This window comes from Bombina bombina, chromosome 5 (genome assembly GCF_027579735.1).
Source record: "Bombina bombina isolate aBomBom1 chromosome 5, aBomBom1.pri, whole genome shotgun sequence".
NCBI lineage: Eukaryota > Metazoa > Chordata > Amphibia > Anura > Bombinatoridae > Bombina > Bombina bombina.
Genome location: NC_069503.1, coordinates 8,257,282 through 8,275,572, shown reverse-complemented (window position 1 = coordinate 8,275,572; position 18,291 = coordinate 8,257,282). Strand labels below are relative to the sequence as shown.

The following is an 18,291-nucleotide window of genomic DNA, read 5'->3' as shown; positions in this document are numbered from 1 at the left end:
TAATGTTCTGTAGTATCAATAACCAGGTAACACACACACACACACACAATAACAATAATAATGTTCTGTAGTATCAATAACCAGGTAACACACACACACTAACAATAATAATGTTCTGCAGTATCAATAACCAGGTAACACACACACACTAACAATAATAATGTTCTGTAGTATCAATAACCAGGTAACACACACACACACACTAACAATAATAATGATCTGTGCTATTAATACCCAGGTAACACACATTAACAATAATAATGCTCTGTGGTATCAATACCCAGGTAACACACAGTAACAATAATAATGTTCTGTAGTATCAATAACCAGGTAACACACACACTAACAATAATAATGATCTGCGCTATTAATACCCAGGTAACGCATAGTAACAATAATAATGATCTGCACTATTAATACTCAGGTAACACACAGTAACAATAATAATAATCTGCACTATTAATACTCAGGTAACACACAGTAACAAGAATAATGTTCTGTAGTATTAATACCCAGGTAACACACACTAACAATAACAATCTGTGTTATTAATACCCAGGTAACACACAGTAACAATAATAATGCTCTGAAGTATCAATATCCAGGTAACAGAAAGTAAGACTAATAATGCTCTGTGGTATGAATACCCAGGTAACACACAGAACAATAATAATGTTCTTTAGTATCAATACCCAGCTAAAACACAGTGATAATAATGCTTTGTGGTATGAATACCCAGGTAAAACACAGTGATAATAATGCTTTGTGGTATGAATACCTAGGTAACACAGCAACAATAATAATGTTCTGTAGTATCAATACCCAGGTAACACACAGTGATAATAATGCTTTGTGGTATGAATACCCAGGTAACAGATCAACAATAATAATGTTCTGTAGTATCAATACCCAGGTAACACACAGTAATAATAATGCTCTGTGGTATTAATACCCAGGTAACACTCAGTAAGAAGAATAATGCCCTGTAGTATCAATACCCAGGTAACACACAGTAAGAGACACACATCTCTACTCAGCATCACACCTACCTCACAGATATCTCATTGTCTGGAGCAGACACAGTGACATGAGATCCCCACTAGCATTGGTCACAAGTAACCCAGAATCACCATATGACCCTGTGACCACTAAGGTCATCTTTCTATCACCCCCTTGTTGAGCCTCTATTTAATATTCTTTGTATGCAGTTGTTGTGTCTATATAATCTATGGGGGAGGTCAGTCTTTGTGTTGAAGCATATATAAAACTTTGGAGAAGTTGTTTTGCAAGTCTCTTTATTTCACAGCACAAATATGACACAGAGCATGATATATACAGTGCTATAAATATCCTGTACAATTTATACACTAGGAGCCCCCATCTGCCCACTAGAATGGTCTCAAATGAAGGAGTGAGCCTGACCTGAGGCACAATACCGTGCCCCTAGCTTTGTATTTGTGCAAACATCATATCACTGTCATATGAAGCTATATATATATATACACATACACACAGGACACAAACTGGACGCTGAGCAGATGGATGGCGAGGGAAGGTAGGTGGCATCCTGAGAAACACAGAGAACCTTGTCATACAGAAATAAAATGGCTGCCAGAGCCACGTCAGAGGGTTTAGAATCCAGAGGTAAAACATTGTTGGGTGCTTAGCTTCAATGTACATAAGTCACTACTTGATGGCGTCTGAAATCTGTTTCAGGGGTAACAGACACAGAATCTACAGGCCAGGGGAAGAGCTGCGGTCATCACTGGGACAGCCATGTTGGACTAGGATATCTGCACACTCTGTACTCCCCGCTCTGCGAGCATAATAAAGTGGAGTCAGGCCATGGGCATCACAGGACTTCACATCCACTCCATACTGTGGAGAGAAAGAAGAAGTGAGAAAGTAAAAGGAAATAGTTAATGACTCACACAACAAGTCTTACAACTTATGAGAGGTCTGAATGGATGGATGGTAGAATGGTGCATAGAACAGATGAAGGGATGGTCATGAAAAGAGATAGATGAATTATGAAAAGTGGATGTGTATGATGGGATGGTGTATGGGACTTGGAAAATGTTTCATGGAATGATGGGAGATGGCAATGGATGATGAGATGATGTATGTGACATAGGGGAGGTGGGAATAGAAGGTGGGACGGTGCATCAGTGACATTATTCATGTAGGCAAAGTGGTAATAGAAGGTGGGACAGTGCATCAGTGACAGGATTCATGTAGGGGAGGTGGGAATAGAAGGTGCTCCCCTTGAAAAGTCCAGCAGACTTGACTAGATCCACACACAGGTCGGCCTGGGCTGTCCGGGGAGCTATCCTAACTCAGTTTGCTGGAAAAGTCAGTCAGCATTCCCATTGCTTTTTCCCGGTCGATATTGGATAGTGAAGTTGAAGGGCTGCAAGGCTAAACTCCACCGCTACAGGCGTCCATTGTTCCCAGAGACTGGGTTGAGCCAAACCAGGGGGTTGTGGTCCATGAGAACGGTAAAGCCCATCCGTAGAAGCAGGGCTGTAGTTTTTTAAGGGCCAACACCAGGGCCAGGCATTCTTTTTCCACCGCCACGTAGCCCACCTCACTGGCAAAAGCTTCCTACTGATGTAGACTATGGAGTGGTCATGCCCTTTATCGTCCAGCTGGCTCAGCACTGCTCCCAACCTGAACGGTTGGGTTAGGAGAGGCCAGGATAGGGGCAGAAATCAAGGCTGTCTTAAGGCTTTGGAATATGGCCTCACATTCTGTAGTTGGGGACAAACTTGCTGTAGCACTCGGCGCTCCCTAGGAAAGCTAAGACCTGGGTTTTGGTCCTGGGGGTTGGCCAGTTCGCGACTGCCTCAATCTTGGCTGGCTCCGGCCTGTGCTTCCCACAGCCTACTTGGTGTCCAAGTTACTGGACCTCCAAGTGTCCTATCATACATTTGTCCGGCTTAAGGGTCAGACCGGTGGCCCTGATGCGGTCTAGAACGATGCTTAGGTGGACCAAATCTCCTCCCAGGTGTCACTGTAGACCGCAATATCGCCCAGGTATGCGCAGGCATAATCCTGGAGGCCCTCCAGGAGGTGGATCTACCATCCTCTAGAAGGTCGCTGGAGCATTCTTCATCCCAAACGGCATGACCTTAAACTTGTATAGGCCGAATGGGGTGATGAATGCAGACTTTGGAATTGACTCCGGGTCCAGGGGGATCTGCCAGTATCCCTTGCAGAGGTCTAGGGTGGTCAGCAAGTTGCCGCGGGCGATGCAATCTAGAAAGTGATCGACCCGGGGCATAGGGTGGGCATCGGTGGTGGTTCCGTCATTGAGCCTACAGTAGTCTATGCAGAACCGGTTGGTCCCGTCCCGTTTGCGTACCAGTACCCCGGGGATGCATGCATGTCCAGCATTTCCCTGAGCTTGCTGCGCATATTCTCCCTAACTGCCTCGGGCACCCGGTACGTCAGCTGTCACAGGGGCGCCTGTCCCAGGGTCTCCACTCGGTGCACCACTACTGTGGTGTACCCAGGGGTAGTGGAGAACATGTCTTGCCGCTTCCCTAGGACCTGGCTGATTTGCTCCCTCTGCCTAGTCCCTAGCCTCTCATCTAACTGTATGTCACCTATGCCTGGGGGCATCCTATTTTGCCCAGGGGGAGCTCCAGCATGGGGAGAGTCCTCCATGCCCAGAGAACATATGGCGGCTACGTCCTCTGACCTTTCCTGGTATGCCTTCAGCATGTTCACATGAAAGGTAATGCGGACCCAGTCATCTGAGAATTTGGCTATCAGATAGGGCGTGTCATTAAGCTGTTCTACCACTTGATAGGGTCCCTGCCAGGAAGCCTGTAGCTTGTCTGTTTTGACAGGATTCAGGGCCAGGGCCTTCTGCCCTACTTCTAGGGTCCGGTTACGAGCATTCCGGTCGTACCACCGCTTCTGCCTACCTTGAACGACCTGAAGGTTCTCTCGCACCCTCTCGGTGAGGTCCTTCAGTCGGTCCCTGAATTCCAGGATGTACCCCACAATGGAGTGTCCTTCCTACCCAACTGATCCTTCCCAGTGGGCTCTCAATAGGTCTAGGGGCCCCTAACCCTCCGGCCATATACTAGTTCAAAGGGGGAGAGAACCCAGCAGATTCCTGGGGCACCTCTCGGTATGCAAACAGGAGGTGCGGCAGGTATCTCTCCCAGTCTTTGTGAGAGTCCGAGAACGTCCTAAGCAACTGCTTCAGGGTCCCTTTGAACTTCTCACACAACCCATTAGTCTGGGGGTGGTATGGAGCACTCTGCAGGGGATTTATCCCACAGAGCCTCCATAGCTGCCGGGTGAGCTCAGCAATGAACTGGGTTCCTTGGTCTGAGATCACTTCCCGGGGAAGACCTACCCTGGCAAATATCGGGAGCAGCGCATCTGCCACTGTCTCTGCCTGGATATTGGACAGGGGGATTGCCTCCGGGTAACAAGTGGCTTAATCTACTATTGTCAGTATATAATTTTTCCCGGAGGACCCCAGATGCCACAAACCAAAAAGCGGCATGATCCGCTACTGGGGACCGGAGTTACAGCCTAGGAAAAATGTGGAGTAGGGGGTGTCCAAAACCTCTGGTTCATAAGGGAGCTCCCTTCCGGCAATCACCCCACCTCTAGTCCTTTCTGGGGGCTACAAATCCCCAAAAGAGTGGAGCTCTGGGGCTAGGGGCCGCTGGAGCGACCTGGGGTAAAGGTCAGCTCTTCGGTGAAGATGTAAAGATCACAAAACAAGCAAAACCAACCATCTGGGAGATTGCAAATGCCCTGAAAAGGCAAAATCCAGTGTGAAAATGGAGGGGCTGGGTAGTAGGGGTTTAGCCTTGCCGGCCTGGTATCCGTGACAACAACCATGAGGAATATGAGGTCAACAGCATTACAGACTTTTGTATGTACAGGGGTCGCGTAAGTATTTGGTTCACTGGAGGGGTTACGGTCCGGAAGAGCGTTCATGGGTTCCCTCCTTTAAAGCCTTCAGTGCCCGTTTCCCCAATAAGCCTTTTGTCCTCCCCTGGGGGAGGGGTCAATTAGGGGAGGTTACTGTCAGGGTTTCGCCCTGCTTTTGTTTGCTATTTGCTGCTGGCTGACATTTTTACTTACCTGTCTCTCTCCGAGTCTGCTGCAGAGTGTGTAACGCTGCTCACTCCCCTAGGCGCCCTCTTATGGCCAAACTGGAGAACATCATCAGTGAGAGACATGTTGCAGTCCCAGAATTATGATGTCATCATTCCCTATTTAAGTGCCTACGTTCAGTATGCCTTTGCCCTTGCGTTGTCTCAGACTTCTTTGTGAGTTCTAGTTCCTGTTTATTACTTTTGGACTCCTTATAATTTTTTGTTCTTATTAATAAAGGTCTGATTATTTTTGCATTTCACGTCTCTGTCTGATTCCTAATACCCTGACAGGATGGGACGATGATATATAGATGACAGGATTAGCACATGGGTTGTGGGATTGGATGAGAGGATGATGTATAGATGACATGATTAGCACAGGGGAGGTGGGATTGGATGAGAGGATGATGTATAGATGACATGATTAGCACAGGGGAGGTGGGATTGGATGGGGTGAGACAAGAATGGATAGAAACATGAAGCATGACAGATGGGAGCTTATGGTGGAAGGTTTTAAGAGGTTGGAAGAAATTACAGAGATAATCTATCAGATACATTTATATCGCTCTTCTTCACTTTTTGTCACTCAATACCTATAGTACAATTTTGTAATGTTCTCATGTCAGTCCCCTTCACACTACTGCTACATCCAATCTTACCCTAAAGCTCCAGCTATCTATTCCTAATGATAGTCACATGTTCTTTAACAATACAAGACTTTCATGCCTTTTAACATATCTCAAATACCACTACAAATTTTCCAGTTTGTTGCTTCTTCATTTTTTTGCGTTCCCTTCCCCAGTGTCTCACCCAGATGAGAAGCTGTGTCAGCACCACGTTAGCCATAGCAGCAGAGAGGTGAAGTGCTGAACGTCCATCCCCATCTCCGTAGGTCTCGTTTACTTCCTCCTTAGTGCCATGAGCAAGCAGAGTGACCACCACTCGCAGATCATCCTCAACCACTGCCCGGAGGAGCTGCTGTCCAAGTGGAACATCTGATGCTGGAAGTGGGCAAAGGAAAAGTTTCTGCTCATACTTTGCACGAATCCATCTCTCCTTCTCCTCCCTGCAACACACAGTGGTGGGTATTGTGAGAAACAGGGCACACAAAGATATTTTGCATTACAAAATCACTGTAGCATTGCACATCAGGAGTCATACAGGCATCATGGATTATGTGACTCATATAGGTATTTTGGGTAATAAGCGTAAATTATGTTTTTGTGTCTTACCTAATAAATTAATTTCCTTCATAAAGGTGAGAGTCCACGATCCATTACTCCTAGGAATTACTCTTCCCTGCTACTAGGAGGAAGCAAAGATTCCCAAACCCCAAGAACTCTATAAAACCCCTCCTACCTCACAGGTGAACTAGTCTGACATATAGCCAAGCAAAAGAGGTAGGAAAGGAAATAAGAGCAAAATTATAGAAGCAAGGGAAAAAGATAAACCAACACCAGAAAAAAAGGGTGGGGTCTCGTGGACTCTCGCCACCCTGAAAGAAATTAATTTATCAGGTAAGCATACATTATGTTTTCTTTAAGGTGGTAAGTGTACACGATCGATTAATCCTGGAAACTTATACCCAAGCTGTGGAGTCCATGAGTAATGATAAAGGGCAGGATAAAAGAACATTTTTTTTTCACAGAGAAACTAAATCTACAACCCCAATAGAACCCAAAGAAACAATAGGGTAAATTATTTCTCTTTTTTTTTTCAATTAAAATGACTGACAGGAACAAACTGACTGAAGAACTTTTCCTACCAAAGGCTGCCAAATGGTAAAATTTAGTAACAGTATGCAAAGAAGACCAAGGAGCTGCCTTGCAAATTTGGTCAACAGAAGCCTCATTCTTAAAAGTCCAATAAGTGGCATCTGATATGGAAGAATGAGCAGAAATCCGTTTAGGTGGAGGCAGTCTCACCTCCAAGTAGCTTTCCTGAAACCAGAGAAGTAAACAAACTAGATGTATGTATGAAATCCTTAGAACACAGGTTTTCAAAGTCTTATGCGGTGGGCCTCCCCTCTGATGAAATTTACAAGACAGCCCACCCCCTCCTTAAGAGATGTTACTTTATTTTTTGCTCTTTAAAGAAAATTGTAATATTTATTTTAAAATTTAATTTGGGGAATTTATATTTGACCCAAGTTTCACCCTCAGCTTTAAAAAGTGTTTTACATCTTGTGTTAAATGCAAGTTACATTTCTAGACAACAAACGCAAATGTCATATTCAGCTATAAAAACATGATCTTTGTTTTGCCAAAGTCATCTGTTGCTTGTTGTTTCCATTTGATAGTGCTAAGTGTCACTGCTCCTGCACCTCCCCTTATATGTTCTAGCGCCCCCCTGGGGAGGCCAGTCTCACACTTAGAAAACCATTGCCTTAGAAGAACCTACATAGTACTTAAAGGCTCTTACAATATCCAAGTTATAAAGAAGCCTCTCCGAAGAGCTCTTAGGATTAGGACCTAAAGAAGGGAAAACAATTTCCCGACATTAACCGAAGACACAAGCTTAAAAAGTCAAATTTAGTCCACATAAACTGCCTTATCCTGATGAAAAATAAGATGATGGTCACACGAAAAATACTCTGGAACTCTTGCAGAAGAAATCGCTAACAGAAACAAAACCTTCCAAGAAAAAACATAATTTATGTAAGAACTTACCTGATAAATTCATTTCTTTCATATTAGCAAGAGTCCATGAGCTAGTGACGTATGGGATATACATTCCTACCAGGAGGGGCAAAGTTTCCCAAACCTCAAAATGCCTACAAATACACCCCTCACCACACCCACAAATCAGTTTAACGAATAGCCAAGAAGTGGGGTGATAAAAAAGTGTGAAAGCATAAAAAATAAGGAATTGGAATAATTGTGCTTTATCCAAAAAATTCATAACCACCACAAAAAAGGGTGGGCCTCATGGACTCTTGCTAATATGAAAGAAATGAATTTATCAGGTAAGTTCTTACATAAATTATGTTTTCTTTCATGTAATTAGCAAGAGTCCATGAGCTAGTGACGTATGGGATAATAAATACCCAAGATGTGGAGCTTCCACGCAAGAGTCACTAGAGAGGGAGGGATAAAATAAAGACAGAAAATTCCGCTGAAAAAATAATCCACACCCCAAAATAAAGTTTATATCTTATAATGAAAAAAACTGAAATTATAAGCAGAAGAATCAAACTGAAACAGCTGCCTGAAGTACTTTTCTACCAAAAACCGCTTCAGAAGAAGAAAACACATCAAAATGGTAGCATTTAGTAAAAGTATGCAAAGAAGACCAAGTGGCGGCTTTGCAAATCTGATCAACCGAAGCTTCATTCCTAAACGCCCAGGAAGTAGAAACTGACCTAGTAGAATGAGCTGTAATCGTTTGAGGCGGAGTTTTACCCGACTCGACATAAGCATAATGAATCAAAGATTTTAACCAAGATGCCAAAGAAATGGCAGAGGCCTTCTGACCTTTCCTAGAACCGGAAAAGATAACAAATAGACTAGAAGTCTTTCGGAAATTCTTATTAGCTTCAACATAATATTTCAAAGCTCTAACTACATTCAAAGAATGCAACGATCTTTCCTTAGAATTCTTAGGATTAGGACATAATGAAGGAACCACAATTTCTCTACTAATGTTGTTAGAGTTCACAACTTTAGGTAAAAATTTAAATGAAGTTCGCAACACCGCCTTATCCTGATGAAAAATCAGAAAAGGAGATTCACAAGAAAGAGCAGATAACTCTGAAACTCTTCTAGCAGAAGAGATGGCCAAAAGGAACAGGACTTTCCAAGAAAGTAATTTAATGTCCAGAGAATGCATAGGTTCAAACGGAGGAGCTTGTAAAGCCCCCAGAACCAAATTCAAACTCCAAGGAGGAGAGATTGACTTAATGACAGGTTTGATACGAACCAAAGCCTGAACAAAACAATGAATATCAGGAAGATTAGCAATCTTTCTGTGAAACAACACAGAAAGAGCAGAAATTTGTCCTTTCAAAGAACTTGCAGACAAACCTTTATCCAGACCATCCTGAAGAAATTGTAAAATTCTAGGAATTCTAAAAAAATGCCAGGAAAAATGATGAGAAGAGCACCAAGAGATGTAAGTCTTCCAGACTCGATAATATATCTTCCTAGATACAGTTTTACGAGCCTGTAACATAGTATTAATTACGGAGTCAGAGAAACCTCTATGACTGAGAATCAAGCGTTCAATCTCCATACCTTCAAATTTAAGGATTTGAGATCCTGATGGAAAAAAGGACCTTGCGATAGAAGGTCTGGTCTTAACGGAAGAGTCCATGGTTGGCAAGTAGCCATCTGAACAAGATCCGCATACCAAAACCTGTGAGGCCATGCTGGAGCCACCAGCAGAACAAACGAACGCTCCTTTAGAATCTATGAAATCACTCTTGGAAGAAGAACTAGAGGCGGAAAGATATAGGCAGGATGATACTTCCAAGGAAGAGACAATGCATCCACTGCTTCCGCCTGAGGATCCCTGGATCTGGACAGATACCTGGGAAGCTTCTTGTTTAGATGAGAAGCCATCAGATCTATTTCTGGAAGTCCCCAGAATTGAACAATCTGAAGAAATACTTCTGGGTGAAGAGACCATTCGCCCGGATGTAATGTTTGGCGACTGAGATAATCCGCTTCCCAATTGTCTATACCTGGGATGTGAACCGCAGAAATTAGACAGGAGCTGGATTCCGCCCATACAAGTATTCGAGATACTTCTTTCATAGCCAGAGGACTGTGAGTCCCTCCTTGATGATTGACATATGCCACGGTTGTGACATTGTCCGTCTGAAAACAAATGAACGACTCTCTCTTTAGAAGAGGCCACGATTGAAGAGCTCTGAAAATCGCACGGAGTTCCAAAATGTTGATTGGTAATCTCGCCTCCTGAGATTCCCAAACCCCCTGTGCTGTCAGAGACCCCCATACAGCTCCCCAACCTGTCAGACTTGCATCTGTTGAGATCACAGTCCAGGTTGGAGGAAAAAAAGAAGCCCCCTGAACTAAACGATGGTGGTCTGTCCACCACGTCAGAGAGTGTCGTACATTCGGTTTTAAAGATATTAATTGTGATATCTTTGTATAATCCCTGCACCACTGGTTCAGCATACAGAGCTGAAGAGGTCGCATGTGAAAACGAGCAAAGGGGATCGCGTCCAATGCAGCAGTCATAAGACCTAGAATTTCCATGCATAAGGCTACCGAAGGGAATGATTGAGACTGAAGGTTTCGACAAGCTGAAACCAATTTCAGACGTCTCTTGTCCGTTAACAACAGAGTCATGGACACTGAATCTATCTGGAAACCTAAAAAAACCTAAAAAGGTTACCCTTGTCTGAGGAATCAACAAACTCTTTGGTAAATTGATCCTCCAACCATGTTCTTGAAGAAATGATACAAGTCGATTCGTATGAGATTCTGCTAAATGTGAAGACTGAGCAAGTACCAAGATATCGTCCAAATAAGGAAATACCACAATACCCTGTTCTCTGATTACAGATAGTAGGGCACCGAGAACCTTTGAAAAAATCCTTGGAGCTGTTGCTAGGCCAAACGGCAGAGCCACAAACTGGTAATGCTTGTCTAGAAAAGAGAATCTCAGAAACTGAAAGTGATCTGGATGAATCGAAATATGCAGATATGCATCCTGTAAATCTATTGTGGACATATAATGCCCTTGCTGAACAAAAGGCAGAATAGTCCTTATAGTTACCATTTTGAATGTTGGTATTCTTACATAACGATTCAATATTTTTAAATCCAGTACTGGTCTGAAGGAATTCTCCTTCTTTGGTACAATGAATAGATTTGAGTAGAACCCCAGACCTTGTTCCAGAACTGGAACAGGCACAATTACTCCAGCCAACTCTAGATCTGAAACACATTTCAGAAACGCTTGAGCCTTCACTGGATTTATTGGAACGCGAGAAAGAAAAAATCTTCTTGCAGGAGGCCTTATCTTGAAACCTATTCTGTACCCTTGAGAAACAATGTTCTGAATCCAAAGACTGAATCGAATCGATCCAAATTTCTTTGAAAAATCGTAATCTGCCCCCTACCAGCTGCGCTGGAATGAGGGCCGCACCTTCATGTGGACTTGGGAGCTGGCTTTGGCTTTCTAAAAGGCTTGGATTAATTCCAGACTGGAGATGGTTTCCAAACTGATACCGTTCCTGTAGGGGAAGGATCAGGCTTTTGTTCCTTATTGTGACGAAAGGAACGAAAACGATTAGCAGCCCTATATTTACCTTTGGATTTTTTATCCTGTGGTAAAAAAGTTCCTTTCCCCCCAGTAACAGTTGAAATAATAGAATCCAACTGTGAACCAAACAATTTATTACCTTGGAAAGAAAGGGAAAGCAAAGTTGACTTAGAAGACATATCAGCATTCCAAGTTTTAAGCCATAAAGCTCTTCTAGCTAAAATAGCTAAAGACATATACCTGACATCAACCCTAATGATGTCAAAGATGGCATAACAAATAAAGTTATTAGCATGTTGAAGAAGATTAACAATGCTATGAGTATTATGATCTGTTACTTGTTGTGCTAAAGCCTCCAACCAGAAAGTTGAAGCTGCAGCAACATCCGCCAAAGATATAGCAGGCCTAAGAAGATTACCTGAACATAAATAAGCTTTTCTTAGAAAGGATTCAATTTTCCTATCTAAAGGATCCTTAAAGGAAGTACTATCTGCCGTAGGAATAGTAGTACGTTTAGCAAGAGTAGAGATAGCCCCATCAACCTTAGGGATTTTGTCCCAAAACTCTAATCTGTCAGATGGCACAGGATATAATTTCTTAAACCGTTTAGGAGGAGTAAATGAATTACCCAGATTATTCCATTCCCTGGAAATTACTTCAGAAATAGCATCAGGGATGGGAAAAACCTCCGGAATAACTACAGGAGGTTTAAAAAACGTATTTAAATGTTTAGATTTAGTATCAAGAGGACCAGATTCCTCTATTTCTAATGCAATTAAGACTTCTTTAAGTAAAGAACGAATACATTCCATTTTAAATAAATAACATAATTTATGCTTACCTGATAAATTTATTTCTCTTGTAGTGTATCCAGTCCACGGATCATCCATTACTTGTGGGATATTCTCCTTCCCAACAGGAAGTTGCAAGAGGATCACCCACAGCAGAGCTGCTATATAGCTCCTCCCCTAACTGCCATATCCAGTCATTCGACCGAAACAAGCCGAGAAAGGAGAAACCATAGGGTGCAGTGGTGACTGAAGTTTAATTAAAATTTAGACCTGCCTTAAAAGGACAGGGCGGGCCGTGGACTGGATACACTACAAGAGAAATAAATTTATCAGGTAAGTATAAATTATGTTTTCTCTTGTTAAGTGTATCCAGTCCATGGATCATCCATTACTTGTGGGATACCAATACCAAAGCTTAAGTACACGGATGATGGGAGGGACAAGGCAGGAACTTAAACGGAAGGAACCACTGCCTGTAGAACCTTTCTCCCAAAAACAGCCTCCGAAGAAGCAAAAGTATCAAATTTGTAAAATTTTGAAAAGGTATGAAGCGAAGACCAAGTCGCAGCCTTGCAAATCTGTTCAACAGAGGCCTCATTTTTAAAGGCCCAGGTGGAAGCCACAGCTCTAGTAGAATGAGCTGTAATTCTTTCAGGGGGCTGCTGTCCAGCAGTCTCATATGCTAAACGGATTATACTCCGAAGCCAAAAAGAAAGAGAGGTTGCCGAGGCCTTTTGACCTCTCCTCTATCCAGAGTAAATAACAAACAGGTGAGATGTTTGGCGAAAATCTTTAGTAGCCTGCAAGTAAAACTTCAATGCACTGACTATGTCTAGATTATGCAAAAAGACGTTCCTTCTTTGAAGAAGGATTAGGGCATAATGATGGAACAATAATCTCTTGATTGAAACCACCTTAGGTAAAAACCCAGGTTTTGTACGCAGAACTACTTTATCTGAATGAAAGATCAGATAAGGAGAATCACAATGTAAGGCAGATAACTCCGAGACTCTTCGAGCCGAGGAAATAGCCATCAGAAAAATAACTTTCCATGATAGAAGTTTGATATCAATAGAATGAAGGGGTTCAAACGGAACCCCTTGAAGAACATTAAGAACCAAGTTTAAGCTCCATGGGGGAGCAACAGGTTTAAACACAGGCTTAATTCTAACTAAAGCCTGACATAATGCCTGAACGTCTGGAACTTCTGCCAGACGCTTGTGTAAAAGAATAGACAGAGCAGAAATCTGTCCCTTTAAAGAACTAGCTGATAGTCCTTTGTCCAAACCCTCTTGGAGGAAGGACAATATCCTAGGAATCCTAACCCTACTCCATGAGTAATTCTTGGATTCACACCAATGAAGATATTTACGCCAAATCTTGTGGTAAATTTTGCTGGTGACAGGCTTTCGTGCCTGTATTAAGGTATCAATTACTGACTCGGAGAAGCCACGCTTTGATAGGATCAAGCGTTCAATCTCCATGCAGTCAGTCTCAGAGAAAGTAGATTCGGATGATTGAAAGGACCTTGTATTAGAAGGTCTTGTCTCAGAGGCAGAGTCCATGGTGGAAAGGATGACATGTCCACTAGGTCTGCATACCAGGTCCTGCGTGGCCACGCAGGCGCTATCAATATCACTGATGCTCTCTCCTGTTTGATTTTGGCAATCAGACGAGGGAGCAGAGGAAACGGTGGAAACACATAGGCCAGGTTGAAGAACCAAGGCGCTGCTAGAGCATCTATCAGTGCCGCTTCTGGGTCCCTGGACCTGGATCCGTAACAAGGAAGCTTGGCGTTCTGGCGAGACGCCATGAGATCCAGTTCTGGTTTGCCCCAACGGAGAACCAATTGAGCAAACACCTCCGGATGGAGTTCCCACTCCCCCGGACGAAGAGTCTGACGACTTAGAAAATCTGCCTCCCAGTTCTCTACCCCTGGGATATGGATCGCTGATAGGTGGCAAGAGTGAGTCTCTGCCCAGCGAATTATCTTGCAGACTTCTGACATCGCTAGGGAACTCCTGGTCCCCCCTTGATGGATGATGTAAGCCACAGTCGTGATGTTGTCCGAATGAAATCTGATGAACCTCAGTGTTGCTAACTGAGGCCAAGCTAGAAGAGCATTGAATATTGCTCTTAACTCCAGAATATTTATTGGGAGGAGTTTCTCCTCCTGAGTCCATGAACCCTGAGCCTTCAGGGAGTTCCAGACTGCACCCCAACCTAGAAGGCTGGCGTCTGTTGTTACAATGGTCCAATATGGCCTGCGAAAGGTCATACCTTTGGACAGATGGACCCGAGATAACCACCAGAGAAGAGAATCTCTGGTTTCCTGATCCAGATTTAGTAGAGGGGACAAATCTGTGTAATCCCCATTCCACTGACTGAGCATGCATAATTGCAGCGGTCTGAGATGCAGGCGCGCAAATGGCACTATGTCCATCGCCGCTACCATTAAGTCGATTATTTCCATGCACTGAGCCACCGTGGGGTGCGGAATGGAGTGAAGAACACGGCAAGCATTTAGAAGTTTTGATAACCTGGACTCCGTCAGGTAAATTTTCATTTCTATAGAATCTATCAGAGTCCCTAGGAAGGAAACCCTTGTGAGAGGAGATAGAGAACTCTTTTCTTCGTTCACTTTCCACCCATGCGACCTCAGAAATGCCAGAACTATCTCTGTATGAGACTTGGTAATTTGAAAGCTTGACGCCTGTATCAGGATGTCGTCTAGGTAAGGAGACACCGCTATGCCTCGCGGTCTTAGAACCGCCAGAAGTGAGCCCAGAACCTTTGTAAAAATTCTTGGGGCTGTAGCCAACCCGAATGGAAGAGCTACAAACTGGTAATGCCTGTCTAGAAAGGCAAACCTCAGGAACCGATGATGATTCTAGTGGATCGGAATGTGAAGGTAGGCATCCTTTAAGTCCACTGTGGTCATGTACTGACCCTCTTGGATCATGGGTAAAATGGTTCGAATAGTTTCCATCTTGAATGATGGAACTATGAGGAATTTGTTTAGGATCTTTAGATCCAAAATTGGTCTGAAGGTTCCCTCTTTTTTGAGAACCACAAACAGATTTGAATAAAACCCCTGTCCTTGTTCCGTCCGCGGAACTGGATGGATCACTCCCATTACAAGGAGGTCTTGCACACAGCTTAGGAATGCCTCTTTCTTTATCTGGTTTGCAGATAATCTTGAAAGGTGAAATCTCCCTTATGGGGGAGAAGCTTTGAAGTCCAGAAGATATCCCTGAGATATGATCTCCAACACCCAGGGATCCTGAACATCTCTTGCCCACGCCTGGGCGAAGAGAGAGAGTCTGCCCCCTACTAGATCCGTTGTCGGATAGGGGGCCGCTCCTTCATGCTGTCTTGGAGGCAGCAGCAGGCTTTCGGCCTGCTTGCCCTTGTTCCAGGACTGGGTAGGTTTCCAGGCCTGCTTAGATTGAGGAAAAGTTCCCTCTTGTTTTGAAGTAGAGGGAGCTGATCCTGCACCTGCCTTGAAATTTCGAAAGGCACGAAAATTAGACTGTTTGGCCCTTGATTTGGCCCTGTCCTGAGGAAGGGTATGACCCTTACCTCCAGTAATGTCAGCAATAATTTCTTTCAAACCAGGCCCGAATAAGGTCTGCCCCTTGAAAGGAATGTTAAGTAATTTAGACTTTGAAGTCACATCAGCTGACCAGGAATTAAGCCATAGCGCCCTACGCGCTTGGATGGCAAATCCGGAATTCTTAGCCGTTAGTTTAGTCAAATGAACAATGGCATCAGAAACAAATGAGTTAGCTAGCTTAAGTGTTCTAAGCTTGTCAACAATTTCGGTCAATGGAGCTGTATGGATGGCCTCTTCCAGGGCCTCAAACCAGAATGCCGCTGCAGCAGTGACAGGCGCAATGCATGCAAGGGGCTGTAAAATAAAACCTTGTTGAATAAACATTTTCTTAAGGTAACCCTCTAATTTTTTATCCATTGGATCTGAAAAAGCACAACTGTCCTCAACCGGGATAGTGGTACGCTTTGCTAAAGTAGAAACTGCTCCCTCCACCTTAGGGACAGTCTGCCATAAGTCCCGTGTAGAGGCATCCATTGGAAACATTTTTCTAAATATAGGAGGTGGGGAAAAGGGCACACCGGGCCTATCCCACTCCTTACTAATAATTTCTGTAAGCCTTTTAGGTATTGGAAAAACGTCAGTACACACCGGCACTGCATAGTATTTATCCAGCCTACACAATTTCTCTGGCACTGCAATTGTGTGACAGTCATTCAGAGCAGCTAATACCTCCCCAAGCAATACACGGAGGTTCTCAAGCTTACATTTAAAATTAGAAATCTCTGAATCAGGTAACCCCGAATCAGAGACGTCACCCACAGACTGAAGCTCTCCGTCCTCAGGTTCTGCATATTGTGACGCAGTATCAGACATGGCTCTTACAGCATCAACGCGCTCTGTATCTCGTCTAACCCCAGAGCTATCGCGCTTGCCTCTCAATTCAGGCAATCTGGATAATACCTCTGACAGGGTATTATTCATGATTGCAGCCATGTCCTGCAAAGTAATCGCTATGGGCATCCCTGATGTACTTGGCGCCATATTAGCGTGCGTCCCTCGAGCGGGAGGCGAAGGGTCCGACACGTGGGGAGAGTTAGTCGGCATAACTTCCCCCTCAACAGACCCCTCTGGTGACAATTCTTTTATAGATAAAGACTGATCTTTACTGTTTAAGGTGAAATCAATACATTTAGTACACATTCTCCTATGGGGCTCCACCATGGCTTTTAAACATAATGAACAAGTAGTTTCCTCTGTGTCAGACATGTTTGTACAGACTAGCAATGAGACTAGCAAGCTTGGAAAACACTTTAAACAAAGTTAACAAGCAATATAAAAAACGTTACTGTGCCTTTAAGAGAAACAAATTTTGGCAAAATTTGAAATAACAGTGAAAAAAGGCAGTTACACTAACAAAGTTTTTACAGTGTATGTAACAAGTTAGCAGAGCATTGCACCCACTTGCAAATGGATGATTAACCCCTTAATACAAAAACAGATTAACAAAACGAAAAATATGTTTTTTAAACAGTCATAACAACTGCCACAGCTCCAACTTTTGAAGACTTTTGGGCCCATCAGAGATGTCCTATAGCATGCAGGGGACTGCTGAGGGAAGCTGAATGTCACAGTTTGTAATTTTAACTGCACCAACTGTAACTTTTATACTATAACAGTGGAAAGCCTCTGTTTCTAGGCAAAAATAAAGCCAGCCATGTGGAAAAAACTAGGCCCCAATAAGTTTTATCACCAAATCATATATAAAAACGATTAAACATGCCAGCAAACGTTTTATATTACACTTTTATAAGAGTATGTATCTCTGTTAATAAGCCTGATACCAGTCGCTATTAAATCACTGCATTTAGGCTTAACTTACATTAATCCGGTATCAGCAGCATTTTTCTAGCAAGTTCCATCCCTAGAAATATGTTTACTGCACATACCTTATTGCAGGAAAACCTGCACGCCATTCCCTCTCTGAAGTTACCTCACTCCTCAGAATATGTGAGAACGGCAATGGATCTTAGTTACTTCTGCTAAGATCATAGAAATCACAGGCAGATTCTTCTTCTAATGCTGCCTTTGATAAAACAGTACACTCCGGTACCATTTAAAAATAAACTTTTGATTGAAGTTAAGAAACTAACTATAATACACCACTCTCCTCTTACTACGTCCATCTTTGTTGAGAGTTGCAAGAGAATGACTGGGTATGGCAGTTAGGGGAGGAGCTATATAGCAGCTCTGCTGTGGGTGATCCTCTTCCAACTTCCTGTTGGGAAGGAGAATATCCCACAAGTAATGGATGATCCGTGGACTGGATACACTTAACAAGAGAAATGAAGATTTATCAGTGTCAATCTCTGAAACAGAATCCTCTGAACCAGACAAATCATCATCAGAAACAGAATCAGAATGATGATGTTCATTTAAAAATTCATCTGGAAAATGAGAAGTTTTAAAAGACCTTTTACGTTTACTGGAAGGAGGAATAACAGACATAGCCTTCCTAATAGATTTAGAAACAAAATCTCTTATATTAACAGGAACACCCTGAGTATTAGATGTTGACTGAACAGCA

The 18,291-nt window shown here is 43.2% G+C and overlaps 1 protein-coding gene across 1 annotated transcript in view; it reads right to left on the bottom strand.

The window, feature by feature from the left end:
* Positions 1–1,278: 1,278 nt before the first annotated feature.
* The window catches only part of AGAP3 (ArfGAP with GTPase domain, ankyrin repeat and PH domain 3), a 1,006,220-nt gene continuing 989,207 nt past the window's right edge, over positions 1,279–18,291 (bottom strand). Inside the window, exons 16-17 of the mRNA XM_053713235.1 lie at positions 5,940–6,195; positions 1,279–1,878 (exon numbers count right to left, since the gene is read on the bottom strand). Coding sequence (XP_053569210.1) covers positions 1,735–1,878; positions 5,940–6,195 — 400 coding nt within the window. The 3' untranslated portion in view covers positions 1,279–1,734. The remainder of the gene's footprint in view (positions 1,879–5,939; positions 6,196–18,291) is intronic.